The sequence below is a fragment of the Apostichopus japonicus genome, chromosome 3 (assembly GCF_037975245.1).
Source record: "Apostichopus japonicus isolate 1M-3 chromosome 3, ASM3797524v1, whole genome shotgun sequence".
Taxonomy (NCBI): Eukaryota; Metazoa; Echinodermata; class Holothuroidea; order Aspidochirotida; family Stichopodidae; genus Apostichopus; species Apostichopus japonicus.
This window is the reverse complement of record NC_092563.1, coordinates 27,207,685-27,235,352: the sequence shown is the minus strand read 5'-3', so window position 1 is coordinate 27,235,352 and position 27,668 is coordinate 27,207,685. Positions and strand designations below refer to the sequence as shown.

Below are 27,668 nucleotides of genomic sequence, written 5' to 3'. Positions count from 1 at the left end.
CAATTGACCTGAGGTTGATTGGGAACTGGGATTATTGAATGGTAGTTAACAAAGCTCCCATCACTTACTGTAGGTAAAAGGCTAAAGGTTGAGAATTTCCTTGGCGTTCTTCCTGTGGGTAGGCTTATGTGAAATAGCATCTATGGAAGCGGAAAGGGATTATATTAAACTCATCCTGTATGTCTTCATGGTTGATCCATGATCAAATTTAAGGTGCTACTCATGAAAAAAATAGAATACTAAACTAAACAAGTTCTTAAAACAGTAGGCTACAAATGCTTAAATGAAGATTTGTCTAAACAATAACCCCAACCACAGCAAAAACACTCTACCATCATAAATACATACATTAGTCTTAATCTTCATATCTAAAACTCTTGCCAACATAAACAGCACATAGAACATTACTAACACGTCCATTTTATACTTTCATCTTCAACTCTTAGCATACTTAAAAGACCACTTACTGTGTACATTACTGGCACCATTCCTTCCTTTACTTCTGTAGCGACTTGTTTTACCCTTTTCGCGTTCCAAAGCTCTACTTGCTGTTTACTCCCAGACTGTGCGTATTTGCATACATAGTTTTGGCATACCACTACAAAAGCTTGGCTAGAGAGAGTTCATTGTACAACTTATGCGTTAACTTATGTGGATTCGCATATGCATAGCGTGCAGTAAGAATCTCTCCTCGTGTGTACACGCAAATTATTCGTCGTAATAAAGATATTCCACCTTCGGAAGTTAGTACCAAAGATATTTGTTAGTAATTGTATTTAACGTTTCAACCAGGAGCTACCTATACTATTCGGAGGAACGGTTTTTAATATTCAAGCCATTATCACCATTTACCTTGGTAGGACCTAGGTTTGAAATTTATACTCGGGCGCATGTTAACTACTGTAATCGCGGCTGTGCCAGTATCATTACGCAAGTGCCTCAAGTTAGGTTGTATTGCCTAACGTTAGTGTAGAGCGCTTTGCCAGCGGTTAGGTTTATCGTCTCACCATGGCTGGCTGTATAAACACAGCTACCCGGGGTTGCGCCTCATCTGTTTTCTTTGGGAGGACCTTCAAGTTGGAGGCCTATCGGAGCATGTAAGAAAAACTAGGGTAAGTGAACATGATATATCATATGTTACCCTTAATTGGTGACCCCGACGTGACATTGCTCCGTGCATGTTCAATAGTTTGAAGTGCTTTTAACGTGACCCGCCATGCGGGATATAAAACGTCACGGCCAAACGGCACTACCGAACCATCCCATTCTGAAAAACGAAACTCAGGTCAAGCGAGCCAATAAAACATACGCCCGCCGACCTGCAGAGACAAAACGCCCAACCCCCCCCCCCTCAAACATTCAAAAAAACACAAAAGGACGACCAGCACGGAGCGAAACGAAAAACCCCTCCCCAGCACACCACCGTCCAAAAAAGGCAGCCCCAGATAAACGGCGAAAATCACCTTCAATCTGAAGGCGAATGTCAGACTTCACCGCTAGGTGGTTTGTAGTTGTAGCACATTCACCTAACTTGTTATTAGCTGGGCGTACCCAGTCAGTCTCCAGCGGTGCGAAAAGTGCTTTCTTGTAGAACATGCACAGGGTTTCTTGACGTCACTCCTCATTAATATTTAATTAGGTGAAACTTATCATTTCGAAGGTCAATTTCTCAGTCATTTAACCAATTTATGTCTGGTAATAACTAAATTTGATGAAGGAAAGGTGTTTAATCCAATCGTTTTTGACAAAAGACACAAAAAAGGACTCAAGGAGTGGAAAGGAAATTTCGACCGTAGAAAAATTGTTTTAGTGGCATGAATATCATCATTTCCAATATTGAAAACTAGTATATTCGCTGAAAAAAAAACCTTTACCATGTATAAGTATCCATTTCTCTTCAAATCATCCTGTAACAAAGTCAAGTTCACTGCAAATAAATATGCACATGAATACAGGTTACGAATACAGGTTACCAGTAAAGTGGTGGCTGTACCGTTCCACGTTGGTACGTATTGCACAAGACTTTTGGTCAGAGAACTTTCTTTTTTTAAGAATGACAACACATTTTTTTTTTTTGGTCTCTTTATTTCTCATTCATATTTCATAAAACTTTGAGACGTATAACTGTAAGAAAATAGTAACAAGAAAACACGTAGTTTTTAAACACTATGAAAAGACTTGAGGTAAAGCAGTAGGACGGTAAGTCCAGGAATGGCAGGAAAATGGTACAATTAGGGTGAAACTAATTGGTACAGCTAGGGTAAAATCATGGCTAATTAGGGTAAAACTATGGTAATGCCATAGTCCACATAGGGTAAATTTGAGATAAAACCATGGTGAAGGGTACGTAATACCCTCTGAAAGAATCAAGAACCCTGAAGCAATGGTTTAGTAGCAATTTATCACTAAAAATAGAATTTTTTGTAGTGAAAACTACAAAAATTGAATATTTTGACACTTTTAAGTTGACCTAACTCCACAAGACAAATTTATGTTTTTTGTTACCTAATTTATTATATTCATGTTCTATGGGATAGAATCTATAGGCATCTGTAATAGAAAGGAAGTAGGATGTTAAATTGCTGAGAAATGAGACCTCCATAATCAGAAAATGCCAAAAGTTACCCTCCTTCTGGCCGAATGACCCGCAGTATGGTTTGCCGAGGTAGAGGCTCAATTTCACACTCCAAGTATTGTGATTGAATCCAACAAATTTGCTTATGTCGCCTTCAACCAGAAGTTGCGGAGGAGTTGAGACCTTTTGATTCATCCACCAGGTGCTCATCCTTATTGTAAAATAAAAGCAGAGTTGACTCACCGAACGTCAACCTCCGAGCAAAAGAGGCTGCATCAATTACTTATCACAGAAGAGCTAGGACACAAGAAGCCTACCTAACTATTAAGAAGGATGAGGCAATAACTGGGAGAGCCCATGCTAGAACCCAGTATACTCAAGCAGCTTTTCCTCCAGTGTTAACAATGAAGGCACATCTCATCCTGGCACCAACAAGGGACAGTGTGGAGATAGAACAACTGGCCATGTTGGCAGACAAAATTCTAGAGATCACCAACTCCTCGGTCTGTGGCAGGTATTGCTTCTCAGGCACAATCTCTGGCACGACCTCAGGCTGCTGCTCCAGTACCCAACCAAGCAACTTCAGACAACTCCACCCAGACACAGATGGATGACCTACGTTCCATGGTTGCTTCACTGTCCATTCATGTAACAGAGTTGACCCGTAGGATGACCACAATAGGGGAAGATCGACTTAGAGGAACGGGCGTGGACGACAGTCTCGTTCACTCTCAAGCAGACGGCAGACATCCAAACCATGGAGCCTGATCGTAGTAGCGGTAAGCGTCTTCTTGTTGATACTGGAGCAGAAGTAAGTGTTTTACTGCCTACCCTATCTGATAAACCAAGATACAACGTCTGTCAATTACAAGCAGCAAATCACACGCCTATTTCTACTTATGGTGAGAAGTCACTAACCTTAGACTAAGGACTACGGCGTACTTATCGTTGGGTATTCATCAATAGCCAATGTAGCAACAGCAATCTTGGGTGCCGATTTTTTGGCCAATTTTTCAGTACTATTTGATGTCAGGAATTGTAGGTAAATCGATTCGGAGTCTTCATTATGGGTTCATGGGATCAAAACAATCGTAACACCATTAAGCCCTACCTTTGTCACACCAGATGACCCGTCCAAAGTCAAAGTCTGAAGTCAAACACAATGTCACACACCATATTACTATCAGAGGACCCCCAATTTTTTGCTCAACCATGGCATCTAGCTCCTGGTCATCTTAAGATAGCAAAGGCCGAATTTGAACACATGTTTAAGTTAGACATGTAGGTCGCAGGCATATGACAGGTGATATCATACAGTGAGTAATAATGGTCGATTAGATCAAAACTAATATATCACATTGGTAATAGTGGATGGTCGATTAGATAATATATAACTAATATCACAGGTGGATATGTCACATGTTTGTTATCTCACATTCCTTTCAAGAACTTTCTGTCTCACATTTTATAGATTGTGTAAAACAAAATTTGGTACTTATTCATTGAACTTACATACAGTTAGGGTTGGGCGATATATCGAAAATTATTATTATCGCGATAATTTTTTTTGAAGACGATATTTTTTGAGGATTGAACAAATGACGATAATTTCTTGTGAAAGAAATTTGAAATAAATGTAGAAAAAATTCTCCGTTTTATGTGTAAATGTTATTCTAGCATTCCATGGTTAAGAAAGTTGAAAAGAAATAAAGTTTATCAACTTCATTTACTGACTTTTGAACTTCGTAAAAAACCCGTCCTTTACAACATTGACTGTATAGAGAACAAAACTCTGAAAATCAGTAGAGAAATTACCAATTGTGTACGAAAAGTAAGTTGGTACACCTTTCTAATTTTACGAAACTCGAGCAAAATACTTTCGAAAAATTCACGCGAAACTGGCATATCGTGCTAAATGCAACAAGTGTCATGTAAACAAGGCTCTAGTATACCCATTTATGAATAAACCAGAAGACCACATCTGGTGTAAAGCGGGGGGAAAAGAAAGTATTCTCTAGAATTTCCAAAAAAAAATAATAATAATATCCTACCATAGTTAAGTGTATAGTAAATAGCCTAGCCACTTCGTCGGTTACGGTTCTCACGTAACAACAAAAACACAACTAATTGTATTTTGCGAAGTTGACGATTTCTACAAGGACATGGAAACAATATTTAGCATTAAGTTAATCACGCCTGGTGGCCTAAAATATGGAATTACAAGGTTTACTTTCATAAAGATGGCCATACTGTAGCTATTGGGGCCTTGATATCGTGCTATGTCTGTATGGTATAGACTGTGCCTCGTGAATCATGGGGAAAATATTGTTTTGTTCATGCGGAGGAGTCGGTTGACTTGAGGTGTGTTTTACTTACCTTAATGTTACGGGGATATTTACCTACTTTCCTTGAACGTCTAAGATAATATTTCGCATAACTTTAACCCTTTACTGACAGACCTAATTAACTCTAGAGTGGAGCCAAAATAGTTTACTCCATGAAAAGTTTATTGGAACCATGCCAAAAATGTTAACAAACAGGTGTTAGACAGGGGGGTTGTTTTGCAAAGTACTGTACCTGGGAAAATTCGAAGCACATGTAGCCTATCATGATATTTAAGTACGGTTAAACACTGCAGTTGTAAACTGATTGTTAGGCAGTCTAGAAACGGGCTTTGTCGAACGTAGTTTGTTTCATAATATCGACAGTTTTGTAAGTTAAACTTTATAAAGATCGTAAGACAGAATAATTCTCTTTTCATTTTATCACATAATATAGCTACTCTAACTTGTCATTTTAAAACTTTCATCAGTTTCGTGACAATTTAAATTCATAAAGTTAGTCAGTATTTTGAATCCTCAATTGCGAATTTTTTTATCGCCAGACACGCAAAAATACTTAACTTTTCCGGGGGCCTTCGCCCCTGGACCCCCACAAGGGGTTCCACCCCTTGACCCCAACGGGGCTCTAAGGCGGGCCCCTGAACCCGCCATTATGCTCGGTGTGTTTGCTGCGCGAAAACACCGGTGGGAAATCGGCAGTTGTTTTTAGTGTGTTCGTGAACACACTAAACACAACAAGAAAAAATTATCGTAATTATCGGAATATCGCGATAATTTTTGAACAATTTATCGTGACATTAAAAAGCAAATATCGCCCAACCCTACATACAGTAGTAATAAGTTTCATAAAAGTTTCAACATGATAGCTTCATTCACTGGTAGTGAATTTGTCCTGTGAAAAGAAAAACAAGTGCAACATACGCTACTGCAGCTTACTCCTTATAGGAAGTAGGCCAACTAGGTGTTAAAATCACAGGTAGTCAAATCATTGTGTTAACTTTGGATGACTTTGCACTATGGATTTCCCTATATTGTCACTTTGTTCAAATATTGTGACGTTTTCCCAATATGGTGAAGTTTTCCCAATATGGTGATGTTTTCCCAATATGGTGACGTTTTCCCAATATGGTGACGTTGACGAATTCCCTATATGGTGATGTTGTTATACTTGGGTGAACGCCCAAACTGTACTAACGCTGCTGACGAAGCATTGAATACAGTATGACTAGTGTGGCACTCGAATTCAGTTGCGTTGCACTGTGTGGTACTCTATGTTACGTACAGTTTGGAAAACACAACCAGACAACAAATACCATTTCCAGGCGTAAAATTGTCATCTGTATATTTCTGCAAGTCGCTGTTGTCTCTTTGCTATTACAAGGGCTTTTATATCCACTTTTTGTTTGGAACACACTCCATTGGATTATGTCTAGCGATAATCTCAGTGAGGTACAGTCTGAGTTAGGCTTAGCGTAGGCTAGTGAACCTGGTACTATTGGTATGGACATTAATATGTCAAAGTTGCGATTCTATTTTAACAAATTTTCACATCACATATATACTATTTGTTTCTTAGGTTTCATTTTTTTATGTGAGTTTTTGGGGGTAGTTGCATTGAAGCTGGAAACTTATCTATGTTAGCCAAATTAGGCCTAACTTTAGGCCTTGCTACTCTACCAACTGGAATTAGTTACTAAATACTGTTAAGCTTGGCCAACTGTAAAGGCAAAGTAGAACGATGCCTAGGGCAAGTGTTAGTTTAGACACAAGCAAACCAGTGCAATAGCGGCAGATTGCTATCAAATCATATGACTCACAAATGCAAGAAATTTTTATGTATGTATGTATGTATTTGTTTATTTATTTTTTATCTCAATACATTACATGTATAGAGATATTGTAACAGTAAGTGGGACTCTCTCTTCTCTTAAAAATTTTTCAGCGTCTTCATACAAAGTTCTTTTTCTCTGGAATTTCCAGAGCAAGCATATATCATATAGGCCAACAAAAGTTACTATTTTTTATTCCAGAATTGTATCTCATTCTATGACTTTTTCACCGATTTATGTCCAAATTTGGCCAAATCCCTCTGAAAAACAGTTGAAATGAGGCCTTTTTGCACACGCTCCAAAACTTGTTTGTTTCATTGTTTTTGATGATTAAGCCCCGCCTCCAAGTCTTGTGTAGCAGATTGGCTATGACTCAAGCCCCGCCTCCAAGTCTGGTTTGTAGCAGATTGGCTATGCCTCATGGCAGCTACATGTTAGATATACGAAATTGGTCACCCTCACGACCAATGCACACTAATTCCATATACACATTGTTGTGCATTTAATTTATATTAGGACTTTGTCTGTTTATAGCTCCATGGTTTTAGTAATATCAATTTAAGGATTGTTCTTTTGTTCAGGTAGTTTTTCAGAGCAAGAGTCATGATAAGTTTGTTTGATTGCCCATCAGGTATTTTGTATAATTACGTATACACTTTGTTGTGCTGCTGAAGGCTACAAGTTTAGGCTAGGCCTAATGCATTCTATATTAGGCCTTCATTTAGTAATAGCCACATTAGCATTGTACTGGTGGTGTTCAGGCAGTTTTGGGCCATGGTACAGTAAGTTTGTTTGATTGCCTTACAGTGTGTTTTAATTTTTAAGTTAAGTTTCCAACTTATATATTAACTGTGACTCCATAAATTTAACATGTTAATGGGATAATACAACAACTATTCATTTGGAATAGAGTGTATATTGTGCATTTCTAGAATGAAGCATCATTATGAATTAACAGCTTGTTTGGTATATTTCTTTAACCCCCCCCCCCAAAAAAAAGAATTAAAAACAAAAATTATAATCTATCACATTTTATTTTCACTGGAGTATGTATAAAAGAGGAGCCGGCCATAGCATTACAACTTTTATAAGACTATAAAAATTGGATAAGGTTATGTCTTATTTATAAGGATATAATAAGGTTATAAGAAGTATGTTTAGCTTTCTTTTGAACCTGTGATGTTTGACATCAAATATACAAAGAATTAAAAGAAAATACTAAAATGGAGAGGAACTGGGGTGGCTATTAGGGGAGGAGGAGGCCACCCATCACTTTCAATTTAAAACTTATATTCTACATATGTACATTATTTTTTCCAAGTCATAAATCCACGCAATCTTCATGTCAAAATTATTGAGATGGAAAAACGTGGGTTGTTTTGATAATTGGAAGTGTACACAGTTTTGATGGTAGTCACCACTACAGTCTACAGTAACCTACAGTAGGTCGATAGGTCTAGCTTTCTCAAGGCGGGCATCAAGAATATGGTCGAGTTGTTCGCCTCTTCTTATTTGACTGTTGTCATTGACGTCAAACTATATGACCAAAAATATTATATATATTGATATTGATAATTGTAGAGACAGAGCAAAGATAAGAAACTAGGAATCGAAATTAGAACTTCCAGTATTGAGATACTGCGTCATTGATGCTCTTGTTTAAATTACGTATTTAGATGCCATTGAGATCACATGGTGTTATTTGCCAGTTGCATGTATCGTGCTACTTCAACCCACCTACCCTCTGGGAGCCGCAGGCACCGTTTTTTCAGGGTCGTCTCCTGCATTTTTGTGGGGCCGATTCGAGAGACTCTCCACCCCCCCCCCCCTCTGGAAGCCAAAGGCACCAGTTTTTTGGGGGCTGTCTCCTGTTTTTTGGGAGCCTTTGCCACTTATCCAGAATGTAATTAAATTTCTTATGTGAACTGTCCAAAGCACAAAACGTCACAGGCAAGCAATGTACTTTCTTACTAGAACTGCCCAGGAGGAAGTCATTGTTATCGTTTATAATTAGGGTCATTCCGTGTCAAATCACGGATGGCTGTTTCAACATGATAGCTTCATTCACTGGTAGTGAATTTGTCCTGTGAAAAGAAAAACAAGTGCAACATACGCTACTGCAGCTTACTCCTTATAGGAAGTAGGCCAACTAGGTGTTAAAATCACAGGTAGTCAAATCATTGTGTTAACTTTGGATGACTTTGCACTATGGATTTCCCTATATTGTCACTTTGTTCAAATATTGTGACGTTTTCCCAATATGGTGACGTTTTCCCAATATGGTGACGTTTTCCCAATATGGTGACGTTGACGAATTCCCTATATGGTGATGTTGTTATACTTGGGTGAACGCCCAAACTGTACTAACGCCGCTGACGAAGCATTGAATACAGTATGACTAGTGTGGCACTCGAATTCAGTTACGTTGCACTGTGTGGTACTCTATGTTACGTACAGTTTGGAAAACACAACCAGACAACAAATACCATTTCCAGGCGTAAAATTGTCATCTGTATATTTCTGCAAGTCGCTGTTGTCTCTTTGCTATTACAAGGGCTTTTATATCCACTTTTTGTTTGGAACACACTCCATTGGATTATGTCTAGCGATAATCTCAGTCAGGTACAGTCTGAGTTAGGCTTAGCGTAGGCTAGTGAACCTGGTACTATTGGTATGGACATTAATATGTCAAAGTTGCGATTCTATTTTAACAAATTTTCACATCACATATATACTATTTGTTTCTTAGGTTTCATTTTTTTATGTGAGTTTTTGGGGGTAGTTGCATTGAAGCTGGAAACTTATCTATGTTAGCCAAATTAGGCCTAACTTTAGGCCTTGCTACTCTACCAACTGGAATTAGTTACTAAATACTGTTAAGCTTGGCCAACTGTAAAGGCAAAGTAGAACGATGCCTAGGGCAAGTGTTAGTTTAGACACAAGCAAACCAGTGCAATAGCGGCAGATTGCTATCAAATCATATGACTCACAAATGCAAGAAATTTTTATGTATGTATGTATGTATGTATTTGTTTATTTATTTATTTATTTTTTATCTCAATACATTACATGTATAGAGATATTGTAACAGTAAGTGGGACTCTCTCTTCTCTTAAAAATTTTTCAGCGTCTTCATACAAAGTTCTTTTTCTCTGGAATTTCCAGAGCAAGCATATATCATATAGGCCAACAAAAGTTACTATTTTTTATTCCAGAATTGTATCTCATTCTATGACTTTTTCACCGATTTATGTCCAAATTTGGCCAAATCCCTCTGAAAAACAGTTGAAATGAGGCCTTTTTGCACACGCTCCAAAACTTGTTTGTTTCATTGTTTTTGATGATTAAGCCCCGCCTCCAAGTCTTGTGTAGCAGATTGGCTATGACTCAAGCCCCGCCTCCAAGTCTGGTTTGTAGCAGATTGGCTATGCCTCATGGCAGCTACATGTTAGATATACGAAAATGGTCACCCTCACGACCAATGCACACTAATTCCATATACACATTGTTGTGCATTTAATTTATATTAGGACTTTGTCTGTTTATAGCTCCATGGTTTTAGTAATATCAATTTAAGGATTGTTCTTTTGTTCAGGTAGTTTTTCAGAGCAAGAGTCATGATAAGTTTGTTTGATTGCCCATCAGGTATTTTGTATAATTACGTATACACTTTGTTGTGCTGCTGAAGGCTACAAGTTTAGGCTAGGCCTAATGCATTCTATATTAGGCCTTCATTTAGTAATAGCCACATTAGCATTGTACTGGTGGTGTTCAGGCAGTTTTGGGCCATGGTACAGTAAGTTTGTTTGATTGCCTTACAGTGTGTTTTAATTTTTAAGTTAAGTTTCCAACTTATATATTAACTGTGACTCCATATATTTAACATAATGTTAATGGGATAATACAACAACTATTCATTTGGAATAGAGTGTATATTGTGCATTTCTAGAATGAAGCATCATTATGAATTAACAGCTTGTTTGGTATATTTCTTTAACCCCCCCCCCCCAAAAAAAGAATTAAAAACAAAAATTATAATCTATCACATTTTATTTTCACTGGAGTATGTATAAAAGAGGAGCCGGCCATAGCATTACAACTTTTATAAGACTATAAAAATTGGATAAGGTTATGTCTTATTTATAAGGATATAATAAGGTTATAAGAAGTATGTTTAGCTTTCTTTTGAACCTGTGATGTTTGACATCAAATATACAAAGAATTAAAAGAAAATACTAAAATGGAGAGGAACTGGGGTGGCTATTAGGGGAGGAGGAGGCCACCCATCACTTTCAATTTAAAACTTATATTCTACATATGTACATTATTTTTTCCAAGTCATAAATCCACGCAATCTTCATGTCAAAATTATTGAGATGGAAAAACGTGGGTTGTTTTGATAATTGGAAGTGTACACAGTTTTGATGGTAGTCACCACTACAGTCTACAGTAACCTACAGTAGGTCGATAGGTCTAGCTTTCTCAAGGCGGGCATCAAGAATATGGTCGAGTTGTTCGCCTCTTCTTATTTGACTGTTGTCATTGACGTCAAACTATATGACCAAAAATATTATATATATTGATATTGATAATTGTAGAGACAGAGCAAAGATAAGAAACTAGGAATCGAAATTAGAACTTCCAGTATTGAGATACTGCGTCATTGATGCTCTTGTTTAAATTACGTATTTAGATGCCATTGAGATCACATGGTGTTATTTGCCAGTTGCATGTATCGTGCTACTTCAACCCACCTACCCTCTGGAAGCCGCAGGCACCGTTTTTTCAGGGTCGTCTCCTGCATTTTTGTGGGGCCGATTCGAGAGACTCTCCACCCCCCCCCCCCTCTGGAAGCCAAAGGCACCAGTTTTTTGGGGGCTGTCTCCTGTTTTTTGGGAGCCTTTGCCACTTATCCAGAATGTACTTAAATTTCTTATGTGAACTGTCCAAAGCACAAAACGTCACGGGCAAGCAATGTACTTTCTTACTAGAACTGCCCAGGAGGAAGTCATTGTTATCGTTTATAATTAGGGTCATTCCGTGTCAAATCACGGATGGCTGTTTCAACATGATAGCTTCATTCACTGGTAGTGAATTTGTCCTGTGAAAAGAAAAACAAGTGCAACATACGCTACTGCAGCTTACTCCTTATAGGAAGTAGGCCAACTAGGTGTTAAAATCACAGGTAGTCAAATCATTGTGTTAACTTTGGATGACTTTGCACTATGGATTTCCCTATATTGTCACTTTGTTCAAATATTGTGACGTTTTCCCAATATGGTGACGTTTTCCCAATATGGTGACGTTTTCCCAATATGGTGACGTTGACGAATTCCCTATATGGTGATGTTGTTATACTTGGGTGAACGCCCAAACTGTACTAACGCCGCTGACGAAGCATTGAATACAGTATGACTAGTGTGGCACTCGAATTCAGTTACGTTGCACTGTGTGGTACTCTATGTTACGTACAGTTTGGAAAACACAACCAGACAACAAATACCATTTCCAGGCGTAAAATTGTCATCTGTATATTTCTGCAAGTCGCTGTTGTCTCTTTGCTATTACAAGGGCTTTTATATCCACTTTTTGTTTGGAACACACTCCATTGGATTATGTCTAGCGATAATCTCAGTCAGGTACAGTCTGAGTTAGGCTTAGCGTAGGCTAGTGAACCTGGTACTATTGGTATGGACATTAATATGTCAAAGTTGCGATTCTATTTTAACAAATTTTCACATCACATATATACTATTTGTTTCTTAGGTTTCATTTTTTTATGTGAGTTTTTGGGGGTAGTTGCATTGAAGCTGGAAACTTATCTATGTTAGCCAAATTAGGCCTAACTTTAGGCCTTGCTACTCTACCAACTGGAATTAGTTACTAAATACTGTTAAGCTTGGCCAACTGTAAAGGCAAAGTAGAACGATGCCTAGGGCAAGTGTTAGTTTAGACACAAGCAAACCAGTGCAATAGCGGCAGATTGCTATCAAATCATATGACTCACAAATGCAAGAAATTTTTATGTATGTATGTATGTATGTATTTGTTTATTTATTTATTTATTTTTTATCTCAATACATTACATGTATAGAGATATTGTAACAGTAAGTGGGACTCTCTCTTCTCTTAAAAATTTTTCAGCGTCTTCATACAAAGTTCTTTTTCTCTGGAATTTCCAGAGCAAGCATATATCATATAGGCCAACAAAAGTTACTATTTTTTATTCCAGAATTGTATCTCATTCTATGACTTTTTCACCGATTTATGTCCAAATTTGGCCAAATCCCTCTGAAAAACAGTTGAAATGAGGCCTTTTTGCACACGCTCCAAAACTTGTTTGTTTCATTGTTTTTGATGATTAAGCCCCGCCTCCAAGTCTTGTGTAGCAGATTGGCTATGACTCAAGCCCCGCCTCCAAGTCTGGTTTGTAGCAGATTGGCTATGCCTCATGGCAGCTACATGTTAGATATACGAAAATGGTCACCCTCACGACCAATGCACACTAATTCCATATACACATTGTTGTGCATTTAATTTATATTAGGACTTTGTCTGTTTATAGCTCCATGGTTTTAGTAATATCAATTTAAGGATTGTTCTTTTGTTCAGGTAGTTTTTCAGAGCAAGAGTCATGATAAGTTTGTTTGATTGCCCATCAGGTATTTTGTATAATTACGTATACACTTTGTTGTGCTGCTGAAGGCTACAAGTTTAGGCTAGGCCTAATGCATTCTATATTAGGCCTTCATTTAGTAATAGCCACATTAGCATTGTACTGGTGGTGTTCAGGCAGTTTTGGGCCATGGTACAGTAAGTTTGTTTGATTGCCTTACAGTGTGTTTTAATTTTTAAGTTAAGTTTCCAACTTATATATTAACTGTGACTCCATATATTTAACATAATGTTAATGGGATAATACAACAACTATTCATTTGGAATAGAGTGTATATTGTGCATTTCTAGAATGAAGCATCATTATGAATTAACAGCTTGTTTGGTATATTTCTTTAACCCCCCCCCCCCAAAAAAAGAATTAAAAACAAAAATTATAATCTATCACATTTTATTTTCACTGGAGTATGTATAAAAGAGGAGCCGGCCATAGCATTACAACTTTTATAAGACTATAAAAATTGGATAAGGTTATGTCTTATTTATAAGGATATAATAAGGTTATAAGAAGTATGTTTAGCTTTCTTTTGAACCTGTGATGTTTGACATCAAATATACAAAGAATTAAAAGAAAATACTAAAATGGAGAGGAACTGGGGTGGCTATTAGGGGAGGAGGAGGCCACCCATCACTTTCAATTTAAAACTTATATTCTACATATGTACATTATTTTTTCCAAGTCATAAATCCACGCAATCTTCATGTCAAAATTATTGAGATGGAAAAACGTGGGTTGTTTTGATAATTGGAAGTGTACACAGTTTTGATGGTAGTCACCACTACAGTCTACAGTAACCTACAGTAGGTCGATAGGTCTAGCTTTCTCAAGGCGGGCATCAAGAATATGGTCGAGTTGTTCGCCTCTTCTTATTTGACTGTTGTCATTGACGTCAAACTATATGACCAAAAATATTATATATATTGATATTGATAATTGTAGAGACAGAGCAAAGATAAGAAACTAGGAATCGAAATTAGAACTTCCAGTATTGAGATACTGCGTCATTGATGCTCTTGTTTAAATTACGTATTTAGATGCCATTGAGATCACATGGTGTTATTTGCCAGTTGCATGTATCGTGCTACTTCAACCCACCTACCCTCTGGGAGCCGCAGGCACCGTTTTTTCAGGGTCGTCTCCTGCATTTTTGTGGGGCCGATTCGAGAGACTCTCCACCCCCCCCTCTGGAAGCCAAAGGCACCAGTTTTTTGGGGGCTGTCTCCTGTTTTTTGGGAGCCTTTGCCACTTATCCAGAATGTAATTAAATTTCTTATGTGAACTGTCCAAAGCACAAAACGTCACAGGCAAGCAATGTACTTTCTTACTAGAACTGCCCAGGAGGAAGTCATTGTTATCGTTTATAATTAGGGTCATTCCGTGTCAAATCACGGATGGCTGTTTCAACATGATAGCTTCATTCACTGGTAGTGAATTTGTCCTGTGAAAAGAAAAACAAGTGCAACATACGCTACTGCAGCTTACTCCTTATAGGAAGTAGGCCAACTAGGTGTTAAAATCACAGGTAGTCAAATCATTGTGTTAACTTTGGATGACTTTGCACTATGGATTTCCCTATATTGTCACTTTGTTCAAATATTGTGACGTTTTCCCAATATGGTGACGTTTTCCCAATATGGTGACGTTTTCCCAATATGGTGACGTTTTCCCAATATGGTGACGTTGACGAATTCCCTATATGGTGATGTTGTTATACTTGGGTGAACGCCCAAACTGTACTAACGCTGCTGACGAAGCATTGAATACAGTATGACTAGTGTGGCACTCGAATTCAGTTACGTTGCACTGTGTGGTACTCTATGTTACGTACAGTTTGGAAAACACAACCAGACAACAAATACCATTTCCAGGCGTAAAATTGTCATCTGTATATTTCTGCAAGTCGCTGTTGTCTCTTTGCTACTTCAAGGGCTGTTATATCCACTTTTTGTTTGGAACACACTCCATTGGATTATGTCTAGCGATAATCTCAGTCAGGTACAGTCTGAGTTAGGCTTAGCGTAGGCTAGTGAACCTGGTACTATTGGTATGGACATTAATATGTCAAAGTTGCGATTCTATTTTAACAAATTTTCACATCACATAATACTATTTGTTTCTTAGGTTTAATTTTTTTATGTGAGCTTTTGGGGGTAGTTGCATTGAAGCTGGAAACTTATCTATGTTGTTAACCAAATTAGTCCTAACTTTAGGCCTTGCTACTCTACCAACTGGAATTAGTTACTTTACTGTTAAGCTTGGCCAACTGTAAAGGCCAAGTAGAACGAAGCCTAGGCCAAGTGTTAGTTTAGACACAAGCAAACCAGTGCAACAGCGCAGTTTGCTATCAATTCATATGACTCACAAATGCAACAAATTTTGATGTATTTGTTTATTTATTATTTTTTTTTAAATTACGTATTTAGATGCCATTGAGATCACATGGTGCTATGTGCCAGTTGCATGTATCGTGATACTTCAACCCCCCTACCCTCTGGGAGCCGCAGGCACCGTTTTTTCAGAGGCGTCTCCTGCATTTTTGTGGGGCCGTTTTGGGAGAATCTCCCCCCCTCCCTCTGGAAGCCAAAGGCACCAGTTTTCGGGGGCTGCAGTCTCCTGTTTTTCGGGTGCCTTTGCCACTTATCCAGAACGTACTTAAATTTTTTATGTGAACTGTCCAAAGCACAAAACGTCACAGGCAAGTAATGTAGTTTCTAACTAGAAGTGCCCACAAGGTCGTCATCGATGTCGTTATCGTTTATAATTAGTAATGCGTAAACAAGTCGTAACACATTAGATGACATTGTCATCTTATTTAAGAAATGCACAAAACGAGTTGTAACACCACTACTGTACTGTAGATGATATGCCGTCATCGTTATGTTGGCATATAAACCAAATCATGCATTTTGTTTTGCTTGATGTAAGAAATGCGAGATACTGTATGGGGTTCTTGCTAGCTGACCAGCAGGCTTGTTGGGATTCCCCCTAGTGGTTACAAAGTGTGGGGACAGCTAACCACTATATTTTGAATACAACAGCTTTATAAAAGAATAACACTTGCTGTTAGATTCAATATGTTAACTAGATATGAACTCGGCCTCAATATTTAAGTAAATATGCAGCGTAAGAAACTTGGCAAAGTACACTTCAAATGAACGCACTGTTATACAATTATACTTAAAAACAGGTATCAATTTACACTTAATTGTTGGATAAAAGGTACAATTAACTAGGGAGTGTCAAGTGGCCACAAGACTAGTATATTGTGTATGTTAATAAAATAAGAGATACTGTAGGCTTATCTGGCAGGCGGGTCTGTATCTTCCAGTAGCACTGTATTCCTGTCGTGGCTGTTTATTGTTGTTGCTAGCTAGAAACCTCTTGACCATGTGAATAAGTCTTATAGAATGTTTTTTTTAGGCCCCAAAGGTATTAAATTAAACAGTAGACACCTGATGACTGGTATGCACCATAAATGATAAAAATTAAAGGTCAATGAATGTCCGCAAGTACAAAAGGTACAAAAAGGGACGGTGGGCGATAGCTAAAGATGAACTTCCAGTAAATAACAAATAACTTTGAATGGTGCCCTTCCCAAGGAGAGTAGGAAGTCCAGATGCAATAATATCAAAACAGCGACTAAATGACAGCTCTCCGCTCCATCAATTCCATTACTGTGAATAGGCACAGTAAACAAGATGTATATATATAATTTACAAATAATTCCTCCAACAAATAATTCCTCCAGAAATGTTAAGATATGTTTTCATCAGACAAGGTTGACAGCTTAGTTAACAACAACTCTATATATACCTACATAGTGGACAAATTTTCACCTCAAGTGTGCCCAGATTCTACTCATGCCCTGTTGATTGGCTCACAAGACAACCGCATCTCTCTCTAAGTCTCCTGGAAGTCAGCTCCTAAACCACAGCATATAAACATGTGACCAACTTAACTCCTCTCATTGACCCTTGGTCCCAGTAGCAACACTTAGAACCAATCAGGGTTAACCATCCAATACTATATTTGCATACTAATAATGGGACACCCTGTTTCTAAGAAAAGGGCAGGAAGTTTGGAAGTTGTTTACTACAGACAGAGCAAACAGGCAGAACAAAGAAAGTAATTTTTCAAAGATTAACTACTACTTATAAATGAAGCGAACCGCGGATGGCGGGGGAAATTACCAGATTTAGGGTCCTACGCTTCAAACTCATAAGTTATAAATGAGGATGCAAGAGTGTTCTTGCTTTGAAACAACGGCTGACGATTTATTACAGACTCTACAAAATGATAATATACAAATGAAGAATTAGTCATGACACATGACAATTTAAAATGGCTTGATGAACTTAAATGGCTTAATTAAAACTATCCTGTCTCGGGGAAAAACCTATACTCAACCTATGAAATACTATGTAATATGCACAGAACCTATGCTCAAACTGTGAAATACCAATAACAGAACTCTATCTGTACCATTAATACTAAATCCACGTAATATTAATACAACGTAGCACTCGTACAATACTGTATAAAAATGTATAAAGTGTATAAAGAACAATGTAAAATGAACATAATGATATAACCTGCATAAATAATACAATATGTTTGCCAACAGGCGAGGACTTTTGGCACCTTCATAACGGTCAGTTGCCAGCTGCAACCCATTATAGGCATTTTCACCTAACTGTTCTTAGACAGCAGGAATTTTCACCTCCTGAACCCACAAACTCTCAAGAGACTTGTCACTCTATAGCTATCCAAAATGGCTAAGATTAAAGAACAAGCTCTGAGACAACTCTTTAGTAAACAACAGTAACAATCATGTTCAAAATACAAATACGCTCTTTACACTGCGAGCAGTACAATACTAAAATACAGTTACAATAAAATACACTTAACTGTAAACTAAAATCCAACCTAACCGGTACTGTAATAGTACAGTATAAAAGTACGCAATAACACCCACGTGCTTAACAATACACAACACACGCTATAAACCCATAGGACCAAGGTCCAAATACACAACCTAACATGTACATTAAACAATAAAGTACAACCTAGCCAAAGGGGCAACACTTAAAACTACAATTCAATTAAATAACAATAGGGCATTTACGAAACAATATTTATGGCTTAATCTCTTACTATACTGAAGTCAACTCGCTCGCGGATAACAATAATTCTCCACGCTCGCGGACATCGAGGACGCGGACATGGAGACTCCATCTCTCGCCAGCCAGCTCTCTATATAGTATTAGGAGATCCGTCATCTTGGGAAACCAGTGGCTTCAAGCCTGAAGCCAAACCCATCCAAAACCTGAGGCTTCCTGCCTCTAAGAAGGGGAACATCTCCTCACGGACTCCACATAGTAAAGATAAAGGTATTTCTGGACAATTAACGATCCAGAGTAATGAATATAAACAAAATATGAGAGGGATAACAAGGCGAACCCCGGAGCTCTGCAGAGGCGCTGTTGCCATTAAAAAGGTGTATGCAGAACTGGCAATACACGTGCAAACAACTAACGCTACAAACTGACTATTACGTAATACATGGAAATATACAACGTGTGCACACAACAAAATTTCACTTCACTACATAAAGAGTAAAATGAACACAGCAGATGAAGGAGCGGAAGAAGCATAAATAGATCTATTTACACATGCACAACCAAGAACAAAAAAATTAACTACAATATGAATTCACACACAAAAGAATCCTACCAAAATTCCTAGCGAACACTGTACGAAAATTCAGTGCAGACTTATCCTTAGGACAAAGTAAAGAACTAATGTTGACTTGTCACTGACTTGTAATGTAGCCTACCGTGACTTGATCCAGAATAAGCAGGTAGGCCTATGTATCTAGGTACACAGGATAAAATCACACATGGGTAAAACTACTAACTAACCAGAACCGACCAAGGCAGTGGCACTTACCTTTTTTAAGCTCAATTAATTTCAAGAACTATTATGTACTGGGCATGAAGGTAATGCCAGTGCTGACAACCACCAGTGGCAGAAGTCAGTAGTAAACTAATAGTACCAGCATAGGCCTAGTGCTGTGTAGTTGTGCTAGCACTACCCTACTCTGAACTGCTTAATTCTTCCAACTTCAAGGATACGACATGGTATACGTAAACAATGTCTTGAAAGCTAACATCATTATTCATAAACACACGGTCCCGTAATATTAATACACTGCACTGTAGAATACTTAAAATTATAACCCTAGGCTACACACTATGGTAATGTGCATACACATGAACATATGCAATTAACCACGATAGGATACGTTGATGCCGGTGATCAAGAGCACCCTTAAAAATGTCACTTTAATTCAACCCAGAATGCTGGAACAACTCCAAATTTAGCCCCAAATCATTGTTTAATTTGTTTTATACCATCGAACGAGCGATGGAGGATAGTACCTTCTTGAAAACGGGAAATGTGCAATTCGAAAGATGAAAGGTTTGTACTCACGTTTCGTTTGTAATTTTCAAGCAGAGGCAAAGAAATTTCCGAATTTTATCCACATCGTGAGTCCGACATCGTCGCAAACAGATATTTCATGACTATTCAACTTCTTTTCTTCAAAGTTTTGCTTCAAGCAATTCGATTGCTGCTTTATTAATATGTATTAAATCGAGTAATCAAGAAATTGATCAATAGTAGGAGCTCCCATAATGCATTTCACAGCTTTGCCAAGTGTTTAAAGATTGCACAATAACGGTCAAAATTTGCACTCTGATTTCTGACTGATTTTTTTCTTCTAACCTTGGTGAGCCAAACACAGTTGCACAAGTAATTAAAACTTACCGTGTCTGAACCTGCCAATGTGAGTAGAATCATTACAATCGCTTTTCTATCGTCATGTTTGACCAGATAACTTCTGTACTTTCAAACAGCGTTTTGTTCTCAATATAGTGTCAGCTTTGGAAGACCAATTCACAATCAAGCAATGGAAAGTCCTATGTGCTACTTTGTTATTGACAAGTCTTCTAACTGTCTTTTGTTTAGGGTGGTGCGAAAAGGACTCCTGCCAACAACTCTGAAGATGGGGCAAGGTCAAAGGGGACATTGAAAGAGAACGAGGACAAGGAATCAAGTGGAAAAGATGAAAAACCCAAAGAAGAAATAATAGAGAAAGAGCGGAGGAATGTGAATAACAAGGGACCTGTCCTTGCACCCTTACACGAACCCTTTCCTCCCAATATCAAGTTTTCCTATGGCGGTAAGAAGTTGTGTGCTTTGGATAAATCATTCAGTTTCATCTACACATATATCTATGTTGGTTAAATTAACAATTTTGTAAAATAATAAGGGCATGTGGATGGTGTCCTGCTGGGGGGGGGGCAGGAGCAGGGTGGGGGAGAGGAGGTGTGGTGGAGAGGAGGTGAAGATGGATTGTAAAAATTTACTTCGCTCCTCGCTTACCTGTCTCGCCACAACCTTAGCACCCTCATTCTACCGCGCCTAGAATGTCCTGGTAACCTTTTAACACTGTGCACCCTCTGTGACCCGGCTTCACGGGTCACTGCCCATCCTTCTCATTCTACCAACCAAAGCGTCTACTTCGTTATTTTTCGAGCGGATATTTTCCATCGATTTCTGTCCACTTTTGGTTTCTAGGATCGGAAATTTTTTCCACCTACTGTTTTTAGAAGCAGTTCTAACCGTTGCAGCCCGATAAGTATCCTTTTCCTATTATTTGAGAGGTTTTTAGGGCTGGTTTTTGTTAGCGGCGTTCGCGCCGTTTTTTCTGTGCAGAAAACTAACATTGGTAGCAGTTCTGCGATTTGTTTACCGTAGTTATGTAGCGACTCTGTATTTACTACCTTTTCATTTCTTTTGTAATATACTCGAGCGCCCTCTTATTATCGGGGGGAACTCTACGATCTATCGTCGTGAACGGACCTAAATTTCTCGCGAGTTGTTCGCTCATTAATTTATCTGTTTACATTGGATTTTTCTCCCTCGGAACATTATATTTCTACGTCAGAAATAACGATCTCTCGAATGGAGTGAACATTATATTATTTATCAGTGCACTGCGCGGGGAATTCGTTAACATAATTCATCGGACCTGATGTAGTTTATTTTACCATTTTATCCATATCATTTTACGTATAATAATTCGCCCCGTACTGTGTCCAGCGGCCGGACTCATTGCTATCTCCCTTGTATTATACGGGAACGGACGATGGTGCGACAGGTGATGATACTCAGCGCAGCCAACTCAATAAAGAGGTGAGTGAAGGTCACGTTTGTTTATCCGTATACCCCTTCTATCTCGCTGAAGTGGTGACCCCTGACGTGATCAAGTCAGGCAGTGCTAGTTTCGGAACACTGTATACCATTGTTTTAGAGACTTTTGAGTCTGAATTCTGAAATATGATTATATAGCTGGATTCTCAGGAATCTGAATTCTACGCAGTGGTTTGAACAAATATTCTTTTGGGTATTATGATAGTAATGACTTAATATACCCATAGTGTGATGGAACCGTGCAATGATTTACCTATAGTGTAGGGGTTCAACTGCCTCCATGTTAAAGCTCTAATCGTCGAGTAAATTGACTGGCTTATGATATATACTATAATATCGATAGTTTAGCTTGATTTGGGATTAGTTTTTAGTTTGCCTGCCAACGCTAGTGGTTGTTTTTGGTAGCGGGCGTAGCCTCATTGCGAGCGATGTCAACGAACGACGAAACACCCGCCCAGGCACCCACCCCCCTGGCAGCAGTCAGCCTGAAACTACCGCCCTACTGGCCGAACGACCCCCATATTTGGTTTGCCCAAGTGGAAGCCCAATATACAACGAGAGGGGTCAAAGACGAAAAAACCAAATATGCTTATGTCATCGCTTCCTTGCAGCCCGAGGTAGCGCAAGAGGTGCGCGATATACTCCTGAAACCCCCACCAGCCGACCCATACGAATCGCTCAAGAAGGAGCTCATCAAACGCACAACTGCGTCCGAGCAGAAGCGGCTCCATCAGTTGTTGACGGCCGAAGAGTTAGGCGACAAGAAGCCATCCCAACTGCTCCGCCGATTGAAGCAGCTGCTTGCTTCCAACAAAGTCGACGGCAACATTTTGAAGCAGCTTTTCGTACAGAGACTGCCGACAAATGTGCAACTTGTCCTTGCCACAACCAGCGACAAAACCAACATCGAGGAATTGGCAACTCTCGCGGACAAAATTATGGAAGTGGTAATCCCGCACCCGATTGCAACAGTGGCGGCAGTGCAAAACACAACAGCACCAGCTCTGAGCGACGGAATCGCTCAACTTCAACGACAAATCGACGTACTGACGAAGCAGGTGGCGTCGCTGACCAAACAACAACGTGACCAAAGTCGTGGTCGTTCGAAGTCGCGCCCCAAGTCTAATAACAACCGCAAGTCCCGTGACAGTACACCAACTGGAGGTATTTGCTGGTACCACCACACCTTTGGTGACGATGCCAATCACTGCCGGCCGCCGTGCACCCACAAAGGAGTTACTAAAGCGGAAAACTCCACGGCCAGCGACTAGTAGCGACGGGTCTTGCTGGCCGAGGGGAAAGTCGCCTGTTTTATGTCACCGACAGAGACAACGGCACACGCTTCCTCATTGACACTGGGGCCGAGGTAAGTGTCCTACCCGCAACGGCAAATGACCGACGACACACACCGGCTACACACGAGCTACTCGCGGTCAACGACACGCCAATCAAGACTTACGGCATGAGATCTCTAACGCTGAATTTGGGGCTGAGACGGACCTACCGTTGGGTTTTTATCGTTGCCGACACCACGAGAGCCATACTCGGTATGGATTTCTTACGGAAGTATCAGCTCCTGGTCGATGTTTGCCTCTACAAACTGATCGACAAGACCACGAATCTCAGTGTCCATGGGAAAAGCAGCAACCATGCCCCTTCCCACATCATGTTTGCCTCACCGAAGTCCGACCAACGCTTTAAAACGCTACTAGCTGAATTCCCTGACCTCATTCGACAATCTTTCACCGAATCACCTGTTAAACACAACGTCAGACATCACATTAAGACCAATGGTCCACCAGTGGTGGCGCGTGCTCGTCGACTGGCACCCGACAAATTGAAGATTGCACGTCAGGAATTTGACCACATGCTCCAACTCGGAATCATCCGTCAATCTGATTCCAACTGGGCTTCACCTCTTCACATGGTCCCGAAGAAATCGGGAGACTGGAGGCCATGTGGAGACTACAGAGGACTCAACAACGTCACTGTACCGGACCAATACCCCATTCCGCACATTCACGATTTTTCGTCTTCTTTGAATGGCGCGAAGATTTTCTCGAAAATCGATCTGGTCCGAGCCTATCACCAAATACCAGTAGAGCCGTCCGACGTGGGCAAAACAGCGATAACAACACCATTTGGCCTTTTCGAATTCATCAGGATGCCATTTGGTCTACGCAACGCGGCTCAGACATTCCAACGTTTCATCGACGAGGTCACGCGAGGACTTCCGTTTTGCTACGCTTACATCGACGATCTTCTCATCGCCAGTGCATCGGTTGAAGAGCATGAACACCATCTTCGGCAACTTTTCACCAAGCTCAACGAGTACGGAGTTGTCATCAATCCCGACAAATGCACCTTTGGCGTAAGTGCGCGCAATTTTCTTGGCCACCGTGTCGACGCCGACGGAATCCGACCACTCCAGGAAAAGGTAGCAGCAGTCCAGGATTTTCCTCGTCCAACAACGCTACGGAAACTACGGGAATATCTCGGACTGGTAAATTTCTACCGGCGGTTCCTACCTCAATGTTCGGAATTGTTGTTGCCGCTAACCAACTTGCTAGATGGTAAGAAGAAGAAATCAGCGCCAATCATCTGGACTGACGGAGCGACGGAAGCTTTCAAGGCTAGTAAGACTGCTCTTGCTAACGCCACACTGTTGACACACCCTGACCCAACTAAGCCCATCTGCATTATGTTCGACGCCTCAGATGGGGCAATCGGTGGGGTCTTACAACAATACCACGACGATCAGTGGCAACCGATCTCCTTCTACTCCAAGAAGCTGAGCCCCACTGAAACTCGGTACAGTGCTTTTGGACGTGAACTCCTGGCCGCGTACCAAACCATACGGAATTTCCGCCACAACCTGGAAGGAAGGACGTTTTTCGTACTGACCGACCACAAACCCTTAACCTTCGCACTCAAGGCAAGTTCCGACCGTTACTCGCCGAGAGAAATAAGGCAACTAGATTACGTGTCGCAGTTCACCAACGACATACGCCATGTTAAAGGAGTCGACAACGTAGTCGCGGACGCTCTCTCCAGAGTCCATGTCAACGCCTTAAACCAACCTCGTTCTGACACGCCCATCGACTTCGCAGAAATCGCCAAGCAGCAAGAGCACGATGACGACATCATCGCCTTACGTGAGTCACCATCGCTCAAGCTTCGTGACGTACCTCTCCCGACCAAGGATGGCACCATACTGTGTGACATGTCGACTGGTAATGCACGACCATTTGTACCTGCTAAGTTCCGCCGGGCAGTTTTCGACGCACTTCACTCGATGTCCCATCCAGGTATTCGTGCAACACAACGCCTGATCAGGGAACGGTTTGTCTGGCCGAGCATCAACAAAGACGTCCGTCAGTGGGCTAAAGCATGTTTGCGATGTCAGCAAGCTAAGATTCATAGACACACTGTCACACCTCTCGGTACTTTCGCCACACCCGACGCACGATTCGACCACATCCATATCGATATTGTTGGACCGTTACCGCCTTCAAATGGTTACCGATACCTTCTAACCATTGTTGATCGCTTCACGAGATGGCCAGAAGCAATTTGCATTCCTGACATCACCGCCGAGACAGTCGCGAAAGCATTTGTCACGAGGTGGATCGCCATGTTTGGGACTCCGTCGACAATCACGACCGATAGAGGCGCACAGTTCGAGTCCGCCCTGTTCAAGCAGTTGACACTACTGTTGGGAAGTAAACGTATCCGTACGACAGCTTACCACCCTGCAGCCAATGGTCTCGTGGAACGCTTCCATCGACACCTCAAGTCCTCACTCAAGGCACGTAACAACATCCAGTGGACAGAAACCCTACCCATGATCCTTCTCAGCATCCGAACAACGCTGAAAGAAGATATCGGATGTAGTGCAGCTGAGCTAGTTTTTGGTACCACACTACGACTACCCTGTCAGTTGGTCACCGCCAGTTCAGACGAATCGTCACTCGACCCCTTTGAATATGACGACCGTCTCAAGAGATCTATGGCTAAACTAGTTCCAACGCAGACTAGAACGAATACCCGCCCGTCACAACAGACCAAGGCCTTGTCAACATGCACTCACGTATGGATACGCGACGACCCCGTGAAGCGTCCTTTACAACCTCCATACCGTGGCCCACATCGAGTCATCAAGAGGACTGACAAGTACTTTGTACTGGACATCAACGGCAAACACGATGCTGTATCGATCGACCGATTGAAAGTGGTGTATATGTTGGAGGAGCCTGACGACACCCCAGCAAACCATAATTACTCCACAACGACAGCAAAACCAGTGCCGAAACGATCGACGACACCGACACCGACCTCGGCAGCCACGACTCAATCGCATGAGGCTGCGCCCAACCCCAGAGCAATAACGCGTTCTGGTAGGCACGTTCATTGGCCAGCGCGTTATGGTTGAGAATCCCATGTAAATATATGAGTATTTCATATTTGTTTGACATTTTGTCTCGTGCTTTATCGATCACTTTTGGATAATCTGTGATCTGCGAGGGGGCTGATGTAGCGACTCTGTATTTACTACCTTTTCATTTCTTTTGTAATATACTCGAGCGCCCTCTTATTATCGGGGGGAACTCTACGATCTATCGTCGTGAACGGACCTAAATTTCTCGCGAGTTGTTCGCTCATTAATTTATCTGTTTACATTGGATTTTTCTCCCTCGGAACATTATATTTCTACGTCGGAAATAACGATCTCTCGAATGGAGTGAACATTATATTATTTATCAGTGCACTGCGCGGGGAATTCGTTAACATAATTCATCGGACCTGATGTAGTTTGTTTTACCATTTTATCCATATCATTTTACGTATAATAATTCGCCCCGTACTGTGTCCAGCGGCCGGACTCATTGCTATCTCCCTTGTATTATACGGGAACGGACGATGGTGCGACAGGTGATGATACTCAGCGCAGCCAACTCAATAAAGAGGTGAGTGAAGGTCACGTTTGTTTATCCGTATACCCCTTCCATCTCGCCAAAGTTACGCTAGTTCCCGCCTTTTAGGCTACATACGCTATTGCGTTGTTTTTTCCCTCACCCACTGTTTAGTTGTTGTTCACTTTACTTCTCCTGCCTTTCGTTAATCTCGTTTTCTTCTCCTGCCCTTCGTTATTTTATTTTTGTTAGTTCTCTCCCCAATTTGTGGGTTGGCTTAGGCCTATTTGTTACCTTGTAAGCCGCGGGCCTCTAGCCGAGGCACGGTGTTAAAGTTTTTGTGTTTATCCCACAGATCTTGTTGCTTCTCTCCCTCTTTATCTCCCCCACCTCCCCCTTCTCCTATCGTTTTCTTTAGAATTTTTCCTTCCTTAACCGGGGTTTTCAGTCATGTCTAGGAGCCAGTTGAAGTGTGTTAATTGCTCTATGTTCCGGCCAAGGGAGGGCCTGGGATGAACACGATCTCTGTCCCAAGTGCCGTACGTGCACGAGGAGGGACCCCTGCCTGGTGTGTATTAACTTTACCCCCAGCCAATGGCTAGACATTGATACCTGGCTAGCAGGTCAGAGAAGCAAGCTTCAGGATATACTTGACCTGCTCCCCAACCCCAGTGGTTCCCGAACTACAGGAGACCGAGCACTGTTAGGAGAGGAAGAAGAAGGAGAGGTGTTGGAGAGGGGCCCAGAAGGGGCCGAGGAGGAAGGAGAGAAAGGGAAAGAGAGAGAAAGAGAAGGAGAAAGAGAAAGAGAAAAAGAGAGAGAAAGTGCCTCCCACGGTCCCGGCGACGTCCGGATCAGTTATGACCTAGGGGAAAGACAAGGGCAAGGCTCCGGCCAAGAGAAAAAGTCCGGCCTCGCCGGCCCCGAGAAGGCTTCCCAACCTGGGTCGCAGAGAAATAACCCGCCGGAGAGGCAGTCATCACGGGTACCGACAATCCCAATCCGAGCTCCTTCCGGGGCACATAGCAGAGAGCCAGCGGCCGGAGGGTCGCTGTC

At 40.8% G+C, this 27,668-nt stretch overlaps 2 protein-coding genes across 2 annotated transcripts in view; both read left to right on the top strand.

Moving 5' to 3' along the window:
• The first annotated feature begins 12,391 nt into the window (after window positions 1-12,391).
• LOC139965696 (DNA topoisomerase I, mitochondrial-like) overlaps window positions 12,392-27,668 on the top strand; it is an 86,609-nt gene continuing 71,332 nt past the window's right edge. Inside the window, exons 1-2 of the mRNA XM_071968318.1 lie at window positions 12,392-15,417; window positions 20,452-20,665. Of these exons, the coding sequence (XP_071824419.1) occupies window positions 15,190-15,417; window positions 20,452-20,665 (442 nt within the window). The 5' untranslated portion in view covers window positions 12,392-15,189. The remainder of the gene's footprint in view (window positions 15,418-20,451; window positions 20,666-27,668) is intronic.
• LOC139965690 (uncharacterized) lies at window positions 20,778-22,980 on the top strand. The gene has a single exon (XM_071968310.1). It carries the CDS (start codon window positions 22,128-22,130, stop codon window positions 22,968-22,970), a length of 843 nt encoding a protein of 280 aa, XP_071824411.1. The 5' UTR covers window positions 20,778-22,127; the 3' UTR covers window positions 22,971-22,980.